We start from the raw sequence: 21,528 nt of genomic DNA, 5'->3' as shown, positions 1-21,528 counted from the left end.
CACCTCTGGGCTTTTTGCTGGTCAATTGGACATCAGAGTCTCTTGGATATGTCTGAGGTTTTGAACCTCAATCCTCAGATCTCAGCCTTCTGAGTAGCTAGAATACAGGTGCCAAACCTAAATTCTTGTGGGCTCTTCAGCCTGTACAGTTAAACGGAAGTTAAGTTTCCATATTTTCCAGCAAAGCACAAGAAATGGAGTTGCTCAGGCTGCCTCGTTTCTGTCACTTCCCCCACCAAGAGTGAAATAGCTATGTTTCTAAGAAGACAGTGGGCTTACACCTGGCCTCGCTGGCTGCTAGCCTCCAAATTGCAGAACTACTGTGATGTGGCTGGTGATTGAGCTGTGTCACTTAGAAGTGTAGTTTAGAAATTCTGCAGTTTTTCCAAAGGCAAGAAGATGTGAAAGGAGAGTGATGGGTGATTGGTGTCTTTGTGAATCCCCCTGTGTGAGTACTCAACCTACTTCTCAAAACCCCTATGCCTTGGCAAAGTGGCAACTTAGCTTCTATGAGAAGGCAAAGGAGGGAGGGAGAGATGGCATGAAGAGGTAGGAAGTAAGGGAGGTTTCCATCAGATAAAGGTAGCTCCGATACTGATGTTCTTTTACAAAACCCACTTCCTCCCTGGCTCAAACCATTGTTTTTGTGTGCCTGTGGTGATGGTACAAAGGGACCAGACAGTGTAGCAGGCTTCTGCACACTGACAAGAGCCAGAGGCACCTAGTCTTCTGGCCCTAGTCTTCCTGGCCCATGCCAGGAAACTACTGTGTTTCCTACTAGTAGGAAGTCATTCTCCAAATAGGTTTTCCAGTGGCTTCCCTAAGCACCAAAAGCAAAATGATATTTGGGAATGTAGGAAGAACCATGCATGTATTTTAATCTAAAATGTAAGAGATAAAACTATACTCAATTTGTGTGTATGGGGTGTGTGTGTGTGTGTGTGTGTGTGTGTGTGTGCGTGCACGTGCACCAGTACTGGGGCTTGAACTTAGGGCCTGGACCTGGGCATTGTCCCTTAGCTTTTTCACTCCAGGATGGTGCTCTACCACTTGATCTATACCTCTACTTCTGGCTTTTGTTTGGTTAGAGATGAGTCTCATGGACTTTCCTTCCCTGGCTGGTTTTGAACTACAGTCCTCAGATCTCAGCTTCCTGAGTAGCTAGGAGTGTGCCAGAACCTCTGGCGATTGACACACCATATTTCATACACAGATGGACAGTAGTATGTACATTGCATGTAATTTATGAATAAATAGGCCTGCCATATGTTTGCCTAATTCGAACCTTTGGTTGATAGGGTGAGGGAGAATAAGGATCATGATTATGAACAGAGGAAAAGTAGTGTCTAGGGCAACTGAAATTCATGGAGGGAAAAGCCTAAAAATGTGTGCTTTTTTAGCTAAACTCTGACTGTTGCTTGATGGAGATAGCTTGTGGTTAACAGTCATCTAGCCACATATTGCATCAGAGTAGCAGAACAGACCTGGCCTTTACTAAGACCTTTCCTGCTGCTCATCTCCTAGTCAAGCAGGGCGTAAGAGCTACAAGGAGTTGACGTTTGACTGTTCACATATAAAGAATGTCGTTCTGGGGCTGGAGTCATAGCTCAGTTGATAGAGTACTAGTCAATGAGTAAAAGCATCAGGTACCAAGTATAAGTCTTGATCTTATACCAAAAAGAAGAAAAAGAAAAAGGAAAGAAAGTATGTAGTTCAGTCAGTGGCTCATGCCTGTAATCCTAGCTATTTAGGAGGCTGAGATCTGAGGATCACAATTCAAAGCCAGCCCAGGCAGGAAAGTCTGGCAAACTCTTATCTCCAATTTACCAGCAAAAAGCCAGAAGTGGATGTGTGGCTCTTGTGTTAGAGTGCCAGACTTGAGCAAAAAAGTTGAGAGAAAGTGCCCAGGCCTTGAGTTCAAGCCCTAGTACTTGTGGGACAAAAAATATATAGTTCTATGTTCTGATCCTAGTGGACAAGCATCACTATCAAGGCCCTAATATTCTAGTTAGCACTTCTGGTTCCTCTTGTGTAAGTAAGCATTGGTTGCAGAAAGGAGACAGGTGTCCAGAGTTGTGTAATTTCCTAAAATGTGTGATATGGATTCTAAGTTCATGGGTCATTAATAAGTGTCACAAAGAAGAGCAGGTTCTTTGCTGGTACAATTTTGAGAACTTCTAACATGCTAAAAGGCAGTCTGATTTTTTATTTTCCAAGAGAAGAATGTCTCAGTCCATCACAGAGTCTTACTTACCCCCAAGTTTTCCCTTCTCTTCTCTGCTCTTCTTTTCTCCCTCCCTTTCTCCTCCCCCCTCTCCTTTCCTCTTCTCTCCTCTCCCCTCCTCTCCTTTCCCTTCCTTCCCTGTCTTCTCTTCCTCCCCTCCCCTTTCCTTTTCTATTTTCAGAGCGTATTCTGGAAATATCCACTCTAATGTTAATTCTTTCCAACATTCCATGTAGACTCACATTCAAGGTGTGTAGGTTTGAACATTTGAAGATGTTGCTTATAATGATCCTATTGGTTAGTATTGATACTGTTATTATACCACTCTTACTCATAATGTTTCCTTATTTTAAATTAAATTAGTTCAAGCCAATTAACAGAACAGTAGTGGCTCTGTGATATAGCACTTGCCTAAAATGTGCAAGGTTCAATTACCCAGCACCCTCCCCCCACCACACACACACACACACACACACACACTATAGTGTTCCTGCATTTTACTCCTGAAAGTGGAGAAAAGTGAAAGAGAAAACAGCATGAGTTCTGTTCATAAAACAGTGAGCATGGAGAGCATTAAATTAGACATATCACAGAGAATTCCTGTGAGATCTGCCTAGCAGCTCCAGTTCAGACTTCAAGAAATGAGAGTGGAAGTGAGGTTAACAGTTCTAGTTTGCAGAAAAGAATGGCATCAAGCGCAGATAAAAATCCAGAAAACGGTAGTGTGTCAGGACAGGACAGGACAGGACATTTCCACCGTGGTAGGAAGGAGGATATTGAAACAATAATTGCCTCCGTTCATTGAACGGTTCCCATGAGCCACGTGGCACTTTTCCTTATTCTAGTCTCTCAATGGCAAAGGAGGCAATTACATATATCTTTCTTCACATCCTATAGAGGAAGAAATTGGGGGGCTAGGTGACTGGGAAATGCATACACATTCACACAGCCAACAAATGACAGGCCTGGCATTGGGAACAGGTCCTGTGAGCCCCACTAATGGCTCATGGCTCCTACTCTCAAGGAGGAGATGCGGGCCTGGGGCTTAGCATGGAAGCTGCACTGGGAATTTTGAATAGGACTGGCTTGTGTCGGCCCAAGAAGGAGCCTCCTCTCTGCCAGTTTGGGTTGGGAGAGATCCATTCTGTTCCAGACAGACCATGATTTATTAGGAACCAAGATTATTTGAAATAATAAGGGAGGGGAAGGGGAAGGAGAAGGAGAAGGGGAAAAGAAGGAAAGACAAGAGAGGAAGGCAGGTAGGAGAGGGGAGGACAGGATGGAGAAAGGAGGGAAAGAAGAGGAGAGGAGCCAGGCAGGATGTCACAGTCCTTTTAGGACACACCTCCATGACCTGTGGGCCTTTGATTCTAGGTCCCATCTCCTCAAGATCCCCAGCACCTTCAATAGCACCAAATGCAGCTTTGGAAGATAGTACTCAGCTTCAGACCACAGCACCCGGTTTCTCAGTAGTACCGTGGAGGCCTGAGACCTGAGCAATAAGGAAAGCATCCTTGCTTAGTGAGTTTGCAAGCCATGAGCCAGTGGTCCTCACACTGCAACTGGTGTCAGGATTACTCCTGGGGCTTATTGAAATAGATCCCCCAGCCCCTTCCTCTAGCTCCTTCCTCAAAGTTCTCATTTTGGAAGTGTTAGGGGTTAGCAATAGTAAAGCCGCCACTCACCTTTGCCCTTCCAGGAAGGAAGGAGCAGCCTTATCTCCTTCCTTCCCCCTTGAGTAAGGACAATAGCCAGAACATCTGCTTGCTTTGTGAGGGGACCCTGCAAACACTTGTTTACCAAACACCAGATAAACAAGCCAATTTGAGTCAAAATGATAGGTCAGTTTGAACAGTTACTATAGGTCAGTTTGAACAGTGGTAGATTGTACTCTACTGGCCTACCTTGCTTGCTTAATGAGTGTCAATTTAGACTACAATGATAGGTTTGTTCAAACAGTTACTATGTGGCAAGTTGTAACTCTATTGGCCACCTGCCTGTGGCCTGACATGGCTATGTGGTTTTCTGTGTGTGTTGTAACCCCATTGGCCACCTGCGTGTGGCCAGGCATGACTATGTGGTTTTTTCCTTTTTAAACCCCTGCTCGAGTGGCCTTGGGGTCACATTGTTAGCTCCTGAGTCTGCACTGTGTCCCTGACCAGTCAGCTTTTGGCCTTGCAATAAAGCTTGCATTCTCCCATCATGTGCTGGATTTGGCTTCTTTTCCTTCCTTGACTTCATGTCAATCTGGGGAGAGGGTTCACACTCAACGGGTTTCAAGGGGTTCCCCTCTGAATCCCTTAACAGAAGTCCAAGGTGGAGAAGCCTTTACATTTCCAATAAGTTCTCAAATGGTGTGTCCTAGGCCATCCTTGAGAACCCATGCTTTATTCATTAATTGATGAATTAATTATTTGCATTATTTTATTTTTATTATCTTCAAGCGGTTGTATGAGGGTTTGCCTTTCAACATTTTGAGAATCCCTGCCTTAGGCTTTTGACTTCCAGATCTTCAGCAGGTGTTAGCATTGTTTCCAGTCTCTCAGTGTTATAAGTTAGAAAATGAAGTCCAAAAAATTAGTTTTGCCAGGCACCCATGGCTCACATTTGCAATCCTAGCTACTCAACTTCCAAGATCTAAGGCTTGAGGTTCAAAGACAGACCAGGCAGAAAAGTCTGTGAGATACTTATCTCCCAATCACCATCATCAAAAATCCAGAAGTAGAGGTGTGGCTCAAGTAGTAGAGTGATAGCCATGGGAAAAAATGCTCAAGGACATCACCAGAACTAGAGTTCAAGACCCCAGTACCAGCATACTCCCTCACACTCCCCTCCCCCCAACAAACAAACAAACAAACAAACAAGCAAACACAAAGAGATGCTTTGCCATTGGTGAATAGCTGATTAAAGTCAGAACAAGGACTGAGTTCAGGTCAGGTGTTCTTCCTCATGTTCAGCTTCTATGTCTTCTGTGGTTCTCATGCTTTTTGCCTATTTACTGGTCCCAGGTGGACTGCAAACTCCTCACGAAGACACCTAGTAGTTAATTTAGAATAGTCAGAGTTCCAGGCCTGGCTTTGGTAATAGATCATCCAGGTGTGGGTCCTCACCTCCCCACCCCAAGTGGGAAGCCCTGTGAAAGTCAATGGCTCTGAGCCTGGTTTTGTCATCTGCAACAGGAGCAACATTCTGTGGTAGGCAGAATAATGGCTTGCAGTGCATGCCCACATCCTAATCCCGGGGCACCTCCCACCCCAGTACATTACCTTTCCCTTGTAAGGAAGGATGCAGGCATTAACCAGGGATTATTCTGGATCATCCTGTTAGGACTCAGCATAATCCCAAGGGTATTTTAAGGCGTGGGGAGGAGATGGAGGCAGATTTAACATCTGAAAGGTCTGTGCATCATCCTTGCATTGATGTTGGAAACAGTCAGGAATTAAGCTGGGGATCTGCAGAGGCTAGAGAGGCAAGGAAACCTTCATGTCCCACAGAGACAAATAAAAATAAAAAAATAAACAAAGATTGGCCTGCCACACCTTGACTTTAATGAATTAATTCATGAGTGAATTTTAGTGCAGTACTGGGGCTTGAACTCAGGGCCTTGCTTGTTGTTTTTCAGTCAAGGCTGGTGTTCTGTCACTTGAGCCGCTTGAACCTTCACTTCTGGCTTTTGGATGGTTAGTAGAAAATAAGAGCCTCACAGTACTTTCCTGCCTGTGTGTCACTTTGAACTGTGACCCTCCAGTTTTTAACCTCCAGAGTAGCTAGGATGCCAGGCAGAAGCCACCAGCACCTGGCATACACCTTGATTTTGCCCAGGAAGACTCATTTCAGACATTTATCCTCTGGAATGTCTATTGTTTTTAAACCACTAAGTTTGTGGCCACTGGTTATACAAGCTTGAGGAAACTCATAGAATGGTCTTGTGTACCCATAGGAAAAGGGTGGATTTAAGGCAACAGAAGATGCCAAAAAAGAGCTCAGTGCCTGGTACAGGGTAACCCTACCCCTACTCAGCCTGCTGAGTAGCTAGGATTACAGGTATGAGCCCCATACATAACTTGAACTACTTTCTTTATATGTGAGGTAAGGGTGGTTCCTGACACATAAGAATCAAGCCATTGGCAAGCTAACTTTCTGCCATCAGTTTTTATGAATGGATCCTGATTTCTTTCATGCTTAAATGATTGCCTTCCTTCTTAGCCTACTCTGCAGATGGGTGTCTAATATACTGAAGTCCTTCGTCAGGCTTCTCCCCCCCCCCCCCCACCCCGAGTTACACACACCCTGACTGTGACCACACTCTGCTGTCTGCATTGCTCACTTTTCAGTTCCAAGAAGGGCATCGATGCAGCCAGGAATGGGAAACCTGCCAAAGTGAATACATCAGGAAACCAAGCTTTTGATGGCTTCACCATAGGAGCCAAGTTAATGGATCCTTGCCAGTGCCTTGCTGACGCGGCTGCTATGTAGGTCTTTGTGGGAGGATGTAACTGGAGTGATAAAAGGGGTTTCTGACCCTTGCACAGTGCTGGTCACTAACTTGGGGCTCCAGATAATTTTCAGAGCATATCACAATAACATGTGTTCTCTTTCTTGTTGACAGCCAGAACTGTGTAGACGCGTACCCCACTTTCCTGGTGGTGCTTTGGACTGCGGGGCTACTCTGCAGCCAAGGTAACTCAAACTTTTTGTTCCCTAGGATGTGCATTTCACAGAGGTTCAGAAGGCAAGCATTGTGTTGGAAAGCCTTTGCCTGACCTCCAGCTCTGATCTGAGAAGCCCAGGAGAGCTGAGAGCCCTGGGACCTGCAGTTCCTGGCAAGCTCTGGGCAGCACTCCTCTGGTGATAATGCATTGCTAATACTTGCTCCCTGGTGGCTGGCTGAGAGCGACTGCACAGACAGGGGTGGTTTAAAGCTACATGTGACTCAGAATCCTTAAGCAGTGTTAGCTCAGATATGAGGACATAATAAACGAGAGCACTCAGATACAAGGACATTACAAATGACAGTGCCTGAATGATCTATTCTGGGACTCTCTGTTGCTTAGCTCTTCTGCTAACAAGCTCCTGGTGTGGTAGCCCTTGAAGAATAGATGAAGTTCAGAGTTTCTTTAAAATTAAATGGAACAAAGGGCTGGTGGTTCATGCCTATAATCCTAGCAACTCAGGAAGTTGAGATCTGAGGATTGCAGATCAAAGTCCATGAGATTCTTCTCTTCAATTAAACTAGCAAAAAACCAGAAGTGGAAGTGTGGCTCAATTGGTACAGTGCCAGCCTTGAGTGGAAATAGATAGCTAAAGGACAGTGTGCAGGCCCTGAGTTTAAGCCTCCACAGAGGCACACACATTAAGTAGAAATGAGAGTCATAGTTATTGGTTGCTTTGAGAGATTTAGTACCAAACAGGTTTGGCCAGAACTGGCATCTGTCTGGTGGTGGCTTGGTGTAAACAGGTCAGCTTTGGTGATCAGTTTCAGCAAGGTCCATTTGAAGAGGCCATAAGCCATCCGCTGAATAATTACTTAATCCTGTCACTTTCTCCCCACCCTGAAAAGTATATGGAATGGACTTCAATCCTCCTGATTACCTGTGAGGATCCTTTCTTTAGGGAGAGAAAGTCATTTGTTCAAAGTGACTCAACTGTCAAGCCACAGGGCCAGGACTAGAATCCATATTTTTTAATCCTAAATTCCAGAGTTTTCACAAGCATCTTGTATTTTTTAAAACTTACATATTAAATATACCATAAATTTCTATCTATTGAGTTCTGTGCCCAGATATTCAGGCATAGGGTTGGTATACTGAGGAACTGAATAAAACAGAGACAGCATGAAATGCACACTCATGTGTTGGGGTCCGCGACCCCTCTCCCCACTTCTCCAGAGGAGATGCCCAAATTCCAAACCATGAAAGAACACTGGGCTTTAATCTCCTGCACGCAGAAGGCAAAGCATGTTCTTGTGGATTGTGCTTAGCCGAGGAGAGAGTTGCCGAAAACCTCCCCCACTGACCCCCTCACTTGTCCGAGGTCAGTGCAGAGAGGAAGGTTCGGGGGAGATAATCTGAGGGTTGAACTGGTCTCACCCGCCCAGGGGCGGGCAGAAGAATTTATTACGGTGAGAAGGGGAAGAACTTGGGGTGATTGGCTGATTGGCTGAGCTGGGCTGTCTCGGCAAGAGTGGCACCCTGGGACTCCCCCCACAGGCTGACATCATGCCCCAATAGAACCGCCCCTGGGCTCCAGCGGCACCATCTTGGAGGCATCCACGTGGACCCGAGATTGAGATGGGAGGCGGGCTGAGCCAGAACTATTCCTTCCAGTTCTGGACCCGGAAGGCGTAGGAGTGGCTTCCGGCCATGCGGCCCAGGGCAGGAAGAGGGGAGGGTCAGTCGGGGACCGCCCCTCTACGCATACGGCCAGCATCCCCACACTCATGGTCAAGATGGACCAGAGAAAAGTGGACAAATGGATACATTGGCTCAAAGAACAGGGTACCAGGAAGGCTGCAGGTGAAAGATGGTCAGCAGGAGCCACGCAAGGGGGCCCGTGTAGCTTCCTTCTGGGTCTGCAGAGCTGCTAGTAGCTCTGTTTTGTATCCTGAGTGATACAAGAATCATGCCAAGCATTACTTTCAAAAAATCATATCAAACTGTGCTCCTGCTAGGAACTGTGATTCATTTCATGACTAGATGGCGCATGAGCTAGTCCATAGTATTTCTAGCTAGGTGAGTTCAAAAGATTTCTGAATAATATGCTGTAAACCAACTGTACAACTTGGGGTGGGGAGAGAATTGGGGAGGAGGGAAGGTGGGAGAAAAATGAGGGAGGAGGTAACAAGCTTGATAAAAAATGTACTTACTGCATTATGTATGAAACTGTAACCCCTCAATATACCACCATGCCAATAAATTTTTTTAAAAAAGATGATTGAAGGTGTTTCAGAGCCCTCAAGATGTGCATCTCCTGTCAAAACAAGCATTGGCATTGCTTGGCCCAAACATGTCAGGCAGCCCTGACTGATTATTACCATTTTCTATGAATCTAGACTATGATTTACTTATTTATTTATTTTTGTGGTACAGAGTTTGATTTTAGGGCTTTGTATTTGCTATGTGAAGCTCTACTTCTTGAGCCACCCTCCCCCTTTTATCTTTGCTCTGGTTATTTTTGAGTTAGGGTCCTGGTTTATCTTCAGGCTGCTCTGGACCATGATCTACCTATTTCACTTCTGGTTCTACCTGGGGATGACAGGCATGTGCTACCATGTCTGACTTTTTCTGTTGAGATGGGAAGCTCGTGAACTTTTTACCCAGCTATCCTCACACTACAACTGGTCTCTTTAAGTAGCTAGGCTCATAGATATGAGTCATGGTTGCCCAACTAGATTGTAGTATATATATATATATATATATATGTATGTATATATATGTGTATATATATACATATATATATATATATATATATATCCGTAGGCAGTCTTGGGGCTTGAACTCAGGGTCTGAGCACTGACCCTGGCTTCTTTTTTTGTTTAAGGCTAGCACTCTACTACTTGAGCCACAGTGCCACTTCCCACTTTTTCTATGTATGTGGTGCTGAGGAATCAAACCCAGGGCTTCATGTGATTGTAGGATATTTTAACTGGGAGGATTCTCAGATATCACTCTAGCCTAAAATCCTTACTTTACTGAGCAGGAACCTAAGGCCCAAAGAGACAAGTGTTTGCTTAAACTTTAGAATTTTAGGGTCTTAATTTGTTCTTAGCTGTTGGTCCAGGTGGCCCAGGTGACTACAGGGCCCTTCTCCCATATCCCACAGAAAGCAGTGGTGTGTGCCCTTTTTATACCAAGCATCTATTTGCTCATGTTCAGTTGAGTTCCCATCCAAGGGGAAATGGATCAATAAGTCAGAACAGAGCTTTGTAGATGAGAAAACCCAGGAAAGCCTTTGTCCAAGAAAAACCATGGATTGTGGCAGTCTTGAAAGGATAAGACAAATCTCACTGTTTCTCCTGTGCTTCTATTTTCTTTGTATAACGGTAGTGTTTTGGAAGTCAGGTGGAGTTGTGGAAAGGAGTGAGACTTGGAAGTGACAAGATAGAGGCAAATCGGAGGACATCCATTGCTGGCTGTGACCCCAGCAGAAACTCAGCTTTTCGGAGTTTTCTTATTGTGAAACTGGACTGTCATCTACTTAGTTGTGAACTTGTGACCAGTAAGGGAGCTGATGTACAGGAAGCCTCTGACATGTTCCTGACAGATACCAGATTGAGCCAATGTTGGACTGGACTATTTATGATGCCCCAAAATGGAACTTTTGTCTGGTTCAGTATAACAATAAAAGCTCTGAAAATGTACATATTGATGGTGCTGAAGGTGGTAATAAAGTTTTGAACTCAGAAAGATGTGGTTTCAGATCCACTTCTGGGATTCCTTGTCTGATCTCTTACACACACGCGCGCATGTGCACACACACACACGGAAAAGATATATGAATCACGTATACAATATGTATATATATGAAATTTATAAGTATATATCGCATATATGATACATATATTCTATTTCTATCTATCTATCTATCTATCTATCTGTCTGTCTATCTGTCTATCTATCTATCTGTCATCTAACACTGGGGCTTGAACTGAAGGGTTGGGTATTGCCCCCTAGCTGTTTTGCTCAAGTCTGGTATTCTGCCAGTTCAAGCCACAGCTCCACATCTGGCTTTTTAATGGCTAAATGGAGATAAGAATCTCAAAGACTTTCCTGCCAGGGCTGGCTTCAAGTCATGATCCTCAGAGCTCAGACTCCTGAATAGGTAGGAGTACAGGCACAAACCACCAGCACCAAGTGAAACTGCTTTTTTTTTTTTTTAATGCCTTGATGGGCCAGCCATGTATATAATTAGGGAGCTGGACAATAACAACTGTCCCTATGATACTTTTAGTCTGAGCCTGAATTTCTTCTCTGTCCAGTGGTGACAGGAACATGCTCCTTAGCAGGAGATGGCTGGAAAGTATTCACCAATGACAGTTGATTTGATGTCTGAACAATGCTGAGAAGTTTTTAAAGTGCTTTTATTTCTACAAGCCCATCTCCCACTCCCACTCGCTGTTACCTGGAAGCGGTAATCAGCCTTTGTCTATTTGCAGAGTGAATTTAGTGCCAGCTCTGGTTCTTCACTTGCCCCAGTGGAACAAGGACTCCCAATTCCAAGTTCAGGACCCTACGGGGCTTCTACATTGCCACTTGTGCCTTCTTGCTGACAGGCTGAAATACAAAGGGGATCTCCTTCCCCAAAGAAATCTTCTCCAGACATCCGTGGAACCAGTGTCTGGCTGTGGGAAGCCCCAGGGCTGCAGGCTATGCTCCATGACAACCAGACTCAGAGCTGGGCTCCAGTTCAAGTTCTGTCCCATGCTTTCTACCTGACTGTCTTACACAATTCTTTTGGCCACGGGAGCCCAACTTTTCACATCTAGACTTAGATATGTTGATACTGGTTGAAAGGATTCACAGGACTTGATAGATAAACATTTCCTACATCATGCCACAGGACTCATCAAAGGTCATATATCTGTGACCCAAGTCCTCCATTTTCTACCACCCCCCTTGCTTTTATCTGAAGTACAGGTGAGCCTCTACCATCAGACTCTGTGCCTCTGCTGGATCTTGTATTCTAACATTGATTGCTTCAAGTCTTTATTGCCACTGTACTCACAAACATGTTTAAAAGGCTACAAACTAACCCAGATATTTTCAATTCTCCCCTTAGTTCCTGCTGCCTTTGCCGGACTGATGTACTTGTTTGTGAGGCAGAAGTATTTTGTCGGCTATCTGGGAGAGAGAACTCAGAGGTGGGTCCCGGGCACTGTGGCAGAACCTGGCGTAGTTCATGCCTTTCCATCAAGAGGAGTGTTGATTCAAAACAACATTCTGTAAGAAAACTTTGGGTAGAAGAGGAGGGTTGCCTTTGGAGGGAGAAGCTTTCTTGTCCTTATTTCTCTGAACTTGGAGTGCTTTGAAAATACAACTGGGGCCTTTTCTAGTTTTTTTTTCACTAAAAATATTTCTCTGTGGATATAAACATGTATATATATATGTATATAAACATGAATATATACCTTAGTGCCCTACCTACCCACCAAAACAAAAAGAGCTGGGCACCAGTGGCTCATGCCCATAATCCTAGCTATTCAGGATGCTGAGATATAAGGATTATGGTTTGCAGTCAGCTTGGGCAGGAAAGTCCATGAGACTCTTATTTCCAATTAGACACCAAAAAGAAGACAGAAGTGAAGCTGTGGCTCAAGTGGTAGAGCATTGACATTGAACAAAAAAGCTCAAGGTCCGCACTTAGACCTTGAGTTCAAGCTCAGGACTGGGAAAAAAAAAAAGAGCTGAAGGCATGGCCCAAATGGTGAGTACTTGAGTGCAAGGCTCTGAGTTCAATCCCAGTACTGAAAACAAAATAAAAAACCAAGTCCCAAAGTTGCTTAGCATAATGCCGGACACCCACAGGATGCTTTGACTCTGTGTGGCACATTCCTTGCAGCTTCACACTGGCTTCTTCCACCATGTGGAGCCTGCACTGGAATGACTTCTTATGTCTGGCCTTCCAAGGGTGCACCATGTCATTGTTCATCATGTGAAATGGCATCTAAAACTTGCACCTTGCAATAGGTTGTCTTGGGTATAGAGATCTTCCTGGGGCCCATGAAAGGAAGGTGGACAATGCCAGACACAGCAGTGAGGCTGTAGCTCAGCCACCAGTGCCGTGTTGACAGATGTTATGAGGCAAGCACTCTTGCCACTAGGCCATATTCCCAGCCCTTGACAGATGTTACTAGACAGAAAGTCCCAGTCAATCTCTATCCAGGACCCTTGGATTGGCCAGTCTAGATTTAGATAAAATAAGTGATGTTTCTCCAGGAAGACCACTTGAGTTCCAATGTAACACCAGTTCTTGATGTATGTAAGGGACAACTCCCTCCCTCCCCCAATACCCAGGAGGCCACCATCCCATAGGCTTCTCTACCCCCCAGCCTTCTCCACCACTTTCTTTCCTGGCTTTGGTCTCTCCAGCTCTGTGTTTTACAGAGCACCCTTGGGGAGATGGGGGGTGATGGGCTCTCCCTTTGGATAGCCCCCTTACTTGGTGACATAGGAAACAATGTCCTAAGGAGGTTGGTGGATGAAGGAGCTACCTTGGGGGGAGCCTGGGAGCCTTTAAGATGCAGTGGTTGTAGGAAGGAGCTGGGCTGCACCCTGGAAAAAAGTCAGCTGTTCTTATGTCAATTCTTTCCCCATATGCCATCTGTCTCATGCCTTTTCTATTTATCCTCTCAACTGCATTCCGTTATCCTCCCATCCTCAATAATAATAGGCATCCTAAATAATAGGCATTACTCTCTTGTGCCCTGGGTAGGAAACATCTACCTTTCCTCAGGTAATGACAATGTGGTATTGCGTGGCAAAGGTGAGTTAAGCAATGAAATAAGAAGGCCTCTCAGCCAGGTGCCAGTGGCTCAGGCCTGTAATCCTAGCTACTGGGAGGCGGAGATCTGAGAATCAACATTTGAAGCCAGTCCAGAATGAAAAGTCCATAGACTCTTACCTCAAATTAGCTAGCAAAAAGCCAGAAATGGAGGTGTGGCTCAAGTGGTCAAGTGCTTGTCTAACAAGTGAGTTCAGTCTCCAATAACACACACACACACACACACACACACACACACACACACACACACACACGTTGTAATTTTCCAGTGGCTCATATCTGTAATCTGAGATACTCGCGAGGCTCAAATCAGGAAGATTGTGGTTTGAGATCAACCTGAACAGAGAAGTTCCCAAGACCCTTTCTCAACCCACAGCTGGGCACAGGGGCATGTCATTCTAAGCTATGTGGGAAGTTGAGGTAGGGAGGATTATAGTTCCAGGCCAGCCTGGAACTCAGTGGGAGAACTCAGTAGATAGTCATGTGTACCTGTCATTCCAGCTATAGTAGTGAGTGAAAAATAGGAGGATGGAGATCCAGGTGCGTACATAGGCAGGAAGTGAGACCCTATCTCAAAAGTAACCAGGGACGAAGGTACTGCTCAGCAGTAGTACACTAGGAAGGCAGTGGCCCTGAGTTTAACCTCCAGTACTGCTCTTTCCCCCAGAAAAGAATGGGGGAGGGAGTTGGTGCTGGTGAGGTGAGAGAGAGGTGACTGGCCAGATGTCAAGCAATGTGACGCTGCGGCTGGAACTCAGGCCTCTCTGGACATGCAGGTTCACCTTCTTCCATGCTGGAGTGTCTCCTCTTAGAAGTTTCCAGCGTACTTCACATGGGAATTGTTGAACATAAACCCCCTTTTGTATGTTCATGTAAACTTTACAGCACTTATGGAGAGCCCATTTGTTTCAGATCTAAGAACCAGATTCTAGTCTCCAAAGTCAGAAGGATTCTGCAGGAAGTCAGTGGGGTACAATGAGCAGGACGCCAGGATCCTCCTTTGTGTGTGTGAGCTCCCTCTCTGCCTCTTCCTAGCTGGGTGTTCTTAGGCCTATCACTGTACCTCTGCTCTCAGTTTCCTCAGCTGAAAAATAATTAATAATATGTCCTCACAGAGTGTGTGTGAGAATTAAATGAGATGGATATAAAACATCCAGCCCCAACAAATACTCCATAGTTTATTTTTTGTGTGTGTTAGAACTGGGGCTTGAACTGAGGACCTGGGTTTGGAGACTTTTTCTGAGCCTTTTTTCTTAAGGCTAGAGTACTACAACTTGAGCTATACCTTCACCTCTGGCTAGCATGGCCCAGGAATGATGTTTTAGCTTTCCAGGGGGTCCTTGAAGAAAGAAGTTTCTTAATCCCCATTCTAAAACCGCTTCCCTTGGTATAGATAGCTATCCTCTTATGTGTTCACATTTCTCATCTGTGTCCTTCTGAATTTGTGTGTGTCTTTACCATCTCTCTTTTAAGGAGCAGTCAGTGTATACTGCAGCTCTCTGTAAACTTCACTGTGTAGATGGCAGCTCCTTGTAAACTTGACTGGGCCTGAATTGCTCCTTCTAAGATCCAGTCCCTAGGGGGGATGGGGCAAGAGGAGCTGCTGGCCAGAGGGAACAATAATTCAGTAAGATGGGAAGGGTGTTAATACGCTGTGGCAGTATGCAGCAATCACAGTGAACGCAATGTACTGTATATTTCACTGCTGCTAAAAGAAACCTTTTATTTTCTCCCTCACACAAAAAAGGTAAGTTGGTGAGATGATGGTTAGGTTAGGTCTTTCTACAAATTGTAGTTCGATCAAAATATCACATGGCACTGGGCACTGGTGGCTCACACATGTAACCTTAGCTACTCAGGAGGCTGAGATCTGAGGATCTCAGTTTGAAGTCAGTCCAGGCAGGAAAATCCATAGACACCTATCTCCAAAGAACCAGCAAAAAGTCAAAAGTATAAGTGTGGCTCAAGTGGTAGAATGTTAGCCTTGAGAAACAACAACAACAAAAAGAAGTAAGAGTATAAGGCCCTGAGTTCAAGACCTAACACCAGCACAAAACAAAAACAAAAGCCCTGATCACATTGCATGTCATCAAATACATGCCATTATTGCTTTTCAATTAAAACTAAGTTAACAATAAATTAAAGAAAGACCTGGTCACTTCTTATAGTATAGGGAGTAGGGGCTGGGACTTCCACATAGAAGTTTGGAAAGAACATAGCCTGGGTCCTTCTTTCATTTGGGACCAATGTTATTCTCCAAAAGGGGACAGAATTCCTCACTATATGAGTATGACTATAAACAGGCAACTGAAAAGGACAATCTGGCATCAGTGTGTAGCTTTCCATTGCCATGACAAAAGACCCGAAAAATTAAATAGAGGAAAGGTTTATTTTGGCTTATTGGCTCATAGTTTCAGAGATTTCAGTCCATAGTTTCCTGACTCCATTTCTTTGAGCCTGAGATGAGGCAGAATATCATGGTAGCAGGAGTGTGTGGTAAAGAAAGCTTACTTCTTGGTGTGCAAGCAGGAGAGATATTGAAGAAGAGGGAGAGAGAGGAGAGGGAAAAAGACAGGAAGGAGGAGGAGAAAGGGGAGGAGAAAGGGAAGGAGGAGGAAGAGGAGGAAGAGGAGGAGGAGGAGGAGGAGGAGGAGGAGGAGGAGGAGGAGGAGGAGGAGGAGGAAAGGGGAGAGGAGGGCAGGGGAAAGGAGAAAGGAAGAGGAGGGATTAAAATATTCCCTTCAAGGGCATGCCTCACCACCTATTTCCTCTGACTGGGTCCTGTCTCCTTCCTAATGACCCCTTCAGCTTTGAAGGGTTAATTTATTGATGAGGTTAACATCTCATTATGCAATTGCTTTTCAATAGCACTACTGGTTGGAGCCCCAGCATTCCACATATGAGCTAATAGAAAGATTCTTTACCTAAACTCTAATGATCAGCTAGCCATATTTTTCAAACTTTCACATGTGTGTGAGTTGCATAGAAAATGGATTGAAATGTAGAGTCTGGTCAGATGGGTGGCTCACACCTGTAATCTTAGCTACCAGAGAGGAGGAGGCTGGGAGGATTGTTGTTCTAGGCCAACCTAGGCAAAAAAGTTAGTGTATCTTCCCCACCCCCGCCCCACATCTCAACCAATTAAGAGCTGGGTGTGGTTATGTGCACCTGTCATCCCAGGCATGTGGGAAGCATAAATAGGAGGATGGTGGCCCAGGCCACCCTCAGGATAAACATAGGGTCCTATCTGAAAAACAAGAGAGGCATAAAGGCTTTGGGTATGTAGCTTAAATGGTAAAGCATATATCTAGCAAGCATGAAGCAATGAAGTGCTGAGTTTACACCCCAGTACTATTCAAAAGAAAAAGATGATGCAGAGTCTAATTCTTAGGCTGAGAAGGACCTGAGATTTTTGCTTTCTGATTAGCTTCTGGCAGATGCTGCTGGTGTCATTGTGTATGAAGGGAGAAGATATTTAAACTGCAGGGCAACCTCTAAACTCCTGCTGTAGGAACATTGTGAGTTCTGTCCCTAACCTTTGGGATGCCCTTTGAATAGATAAAATCTCGAATCTGAAATCAGTGCAGTCCCAGTTTTACAACCCCTGAGGGTTGGTTGTTCTCAGTAAGTGGTCACCCTTGGCAAGTCTTGGTTAAGAATCTTAAGGAGCCTTTGCCTGGACTTCACAGACTCATTGGCTCTGCTCATGTGGCCCAGACACTGTAGCTGTTGGATCCTGCAGAATAAATGACCAGCGGCTCAGGCTAGTAATCCTAACTACTCAAGAGATCTGAAGATTGAGGTTCTGAGCCAGCCTGGGCAGGAAAATCCATGAGATTCTTGTTTCCAATTAACCACCAAAAAACTGGAAGTAGAGCTGTGGTTCAAGTGGTAGAGCTCTAGCCTTGAGCAAAAAACCTTAGGGACAGTGTGCAGGCCTTAAGTTCAAGCCCCAGGACTAACACACACACACACACACACACACACACACACACACACACATACACACACACACACACGAGAGACATGGACAGGTTATCTTTCCATGTAATTAGGTATCATGTTTCTCTGGGGAAATGTCTTCTGTCCCTAGCTATTCCCTGCCTGAACAGTTTAGGATTGAATGTTTTGGAGAAAAAGAGAAGGGGTGGTATTAAAAAAAAGTCCGTCTCCCTCCACTGTCTCCATTACTGGATGCTTGACTATCATTAATGTCAGTGAGTTATTTCCAGGCAACCTCAGGAGTGTAGACTGCCTTTCAGATTCTACTGGCATTTCTGGCTGACTTCAACAATTCCCAAACCACCACACCACAGGCCTGCATTCATGAGAAGGGCCAATGTGGAAAGCAATTTTGTGTGTGTATGTGTGTGTGTTCTTGCTTGGCTTTTTTGCTCAAGGCTGGCACTCTACCACTTGAACCATACCTCTACTTCTGCTTTTTTGGTGGTTAATTGGAGATGAGATTCTCATGAACTTTTCTGCCTAGCCTGACATCAAACCTTGATCTTCAGATATCAGCCTCCTGAATAGCTAGGATGATAGACATGAGCTACTGGAACCTATCTTAGAGAGGCTATAATGAGCTGGTGACATTTCTAAACCTCAGGCCAATTGCTTGACAATAAGGAGGACTGAGGAGTTCAGAGAAGTGGGCACCACTTAGCCCTAATACCAATGAGCTTTGAGGTACAGTCTCTTTGACCTTAGCTTTGAAATATATTCAGTGACATAAGAGTAGTGAAGATGCTTCAGCCCTACAGCTAGCGCAAGTGGGGAAATAGAGCACTGTTAAGTAAAAGGAGCTGTAGCTGAAGCTCCGTGAGTCTGACAGTTAGACAGGTGTCATTTGGGCCTACAATTATCTGTCTTCTTTTTACAGCACACCTGGCTACATCTTTGGGAAGCGTATCATCTTGTTCCTGTTCCTCATGTCCCTGGCTGGCATCCTCAACTATTACCTCATCCTCCTTTTCGGAAGTGACTTTGAAAACTACATAAAGACCGTCACCACCACCATCTCCCCTCTGCTTCTCATTCCCTAGCTCCCTGCCAACTGCTGGCTCTGAGCGCTCAGCTGATCAATACCCAGGAGTGGTCATAACTCAGCCCTTTAAAGGATTCCTGCTTCTCTTCTCTTTAGATAGCTGTAAATCTAACGGCCAGCTAGGCTTCACAGCTTGCATTAACCTTGCTTTTCCAGGAAGAAGACAATTTCATGTCAGCTCACTCCCCCTCAACACATCAGTAGCCGCCCCCCTTGTTTATTACTCAGATCCATTCTATATGTTTAATGACTTCTTTTGCTCTCAGAAGGTGTTTTGTGGCCAGATGCATGTTTTCTTAAAATACGTGGACAACTTGCAGGTTGATGGTTCAGTTCTTTGTTGCTGCATTACAAATTCATTTTCTTCCACCTAAACGATGATAATAAAGAATATACTAAAGCCAGGTGCAGGTGGCTCACACCTATAGTCTTAATTACTTAGGAAGCTGAAAAATGATGACTGTGGTTTGAAGCCAGTCTCTGGTAAGAAAGTCCATGAAATTCTTATCTCCAATTACACACACACACACACACACACACACACACACACACACACGTGTGGCACAGGTGATGGAGTGCTAGCCTTTAGAAAAAAGCTCAGGGACAACACCCAGGCTCTGAGTTCAAGCCCCAACAATGGACATAAAGAAAGAAACAAAGAAAGAATATGCTATGCATCCTGTGGATAGACAGACTTCCTTAAGGGTCTTTGATCAAGTACTCTCCTACATACATACTCCAAGTGGATTAGATTGGAGTATTTCATATTCTACTATTGTGCTTAACACACACTGTATAATGTGGTCTGAAGTATGCTGTAATTTCTTGGCAGAATCGCAGATAATGCCAGGCCCACCACATATAGGTACCATCAAATATTGTCTGAATAAATGAATATATAAATCCATGAATCATGACTAGCTATATTTTAACAAAATGATGTTCCATATTGCGAACAGATTTCTATTGATCCAGACACTGTCACCCAGGTGTCTCTTTGGCATAACAATCACAGCTTGGAAGATGGCCAGCAGTCAAGCATCCAGACCAGCCAGTAGAGGAGACTCAGATCTTGTAGGGGCGTTAAACCCATGAGGACTGAGCTCTCCATCTAGGTGGTTTAGCAATAGAGGGGCTCCAGATTCCCCCAGTTGGGTATCATAGTGGTCACAATCATCCTTAGGGAGGATGCGAGTTTCCCCCAGCTCTTTCCAGTTGCCCTTGTGGGGAGCGGAGCTGATAGAACCTACAGCCTGTGTGTGGTCTGAGGTCTGGAGTACTGGGCCTCCTGTGTGATTATCAAGACTAGACCCATGAGCTGGAAGTATGGCCTAGTAGCAAGAGTGCTTGCCTCATATACATGAAGCCCTGAGTTTGATTCTTCAGCACCACATACACAGAAAAGGCCAGAAATGGTGCTGTGGCTCCAGTGGCAGAGTGCTAGCTTTGAGCAAAAGAAGCCAGGGACAGTGTTCAGGCCCTGAGTCCAAGCTCCAGGACCAGAAAAAAAAAAAAGAAAGAAAAAAAAATCAGACCTCTCAGCTCAAGGGAAAGGCTTTAAGGTGTGTGTATGTGTAAGAGATAGAGTGAGAGCTTAATGCTACTATAACAAAATGACTGTCAACAGGTGATTTATAAAGAACAAATTCCTTATAGTTCTTTGTGCTTGGGAAGCCAGAGGTTGAGGGTCTGGTGTCTTAGTGCAGGGGCTTCCTGTTGTATCAATCCATGGTGGAAGGTGGAAAGGCAAGGAAGCACAAGCCAGGGAACTTGTAAGTAAGGGATGAACTCCCTCTTGTGAGAACCCCACAACCCTTGATCATGAGTACCCCTGATAGTGACAGGCATTCTCTTGAATTTCTGCCTCTCGACACAGTCACAGTGGGGATTTATGCTTCTGTCACGTGAGATCAGAGGAATACATGAAACCCATGTAGGACCTCGTCGGCTTGGCACTTAGGGTTGGTCTGATGGTGTTGGCAAAAGTTGCCTAGGGTCCCACTGAGAGCAGCTGTCTCTGTTCTTTGCTCTTTCTGGAGAGCAGGACTGGAATATCCACATTGGGTTTTCTCTTCCTCCTGGTGATAGATTGGGGTGGCAAATTACAAGATGAGAGTGACCTCTAGGCCTCCCTCCTCATCTCTGGATTTGGTTTGGAGGATAGTGGGGTGGTCAATGGCTCCCATTTATTTGTCTGAAGTATTTCTTGGGGACAGGTGGTCTTTTTCTCTTTCTTTCTTTCTTTCTTTCTTTCTTTCTTTCTTTCTTTCTTTCTTTCTTTCTCTCTCTCTCTTTCGCTCTTTCTTTCTCTCTCTTTCTCTATTCCTCCCTCCCTCCCTCCCTCCCTCCTTCCCTCCTTCTCTCTTTCCTTTCTTTCTTTCTTTCTTTCTTTCTTTCTTTCTTCTTTCTTTCTTTCTTTCTTTCTTTCTTTTCTTTCTTTCTTTCTTTCTTTCTTTCTTTCTTTCTTTCTTTCTTTCTTTCTTTCTTTCTTTCTTTCTTTCTTCTTCTCTTTCTTTCGTCTTAGGGCTTGAAATCAGGGCCTCAGTGCTATCCTTGGGCTCTTTTCTCGAGGCTAGCACTCTACCACTTTCAGCCACAGCTTGACTTCCAGTCTTCTGGCAGTTCATTGGAGATAAGAGTCTCACAGACTTTTCCTGCCCTGGTTGGCTTTGAACTACATTCCACAGATCTTAGCTTCCTAAGTAGTTAGTATTATAGGCATGAGCCACCAGTGGCCATCTTGAGACAGAAGGTTTTT

At 44.8% G+C, this 21,528-nt stretch overlaps 1 protein-coding gene across 1 annotated transcript in view; it reads left to right on the top strand.

The window, feature by feature from the left end:
- Window positions 1-19,086, top strand: part of LOC125347896 (arachidonate 5-lipoxygenase activating protein) — a 30,460-nt gene extending 11,374 nt beyond the window's left edge. Inside the window, exons 3-5 of the mRNA XM_048340831.1 lie at window positions 6,834-6,904; window positions 12,002-12,083; window positions 18,606-19,086. Coding sequence (XP_048196788.1) covers window positions 6,834-6,904; window positions 12,002-12,083; window positions 18,606-18,768 — 316 coding nt within the window. The 3' untranslated portion in view covers window positions 18,769-19,086. The remainder of the gene's footprint in view (window positions 1-6,833; window positions 6,905-12,001; window positions 12,084-18,605) is intronic.
- Window positions 19,087-21,528: the final 2,442 nt, after the last annotated feature.

The sequence above is a fragment of the Perognathus longimembris genome, chromosome 3, assembly GCF_023159225.1.
Source record: "Perognathus longimembris pacificus isolate PPM17 chromosome 3, ASM2315922v1, whole genome shotgun sequence".
NCBI classification, from domain to species: domain Eukaryota; kingdom Metazoa; phylum Chordata; class Mammalia; order Rodentia; family Heteromyidae; genus Perognathus; species Perognathus longimembris.
This window is presented reverse-complemented; position numbering and strand designations above follow the sequence as displayed.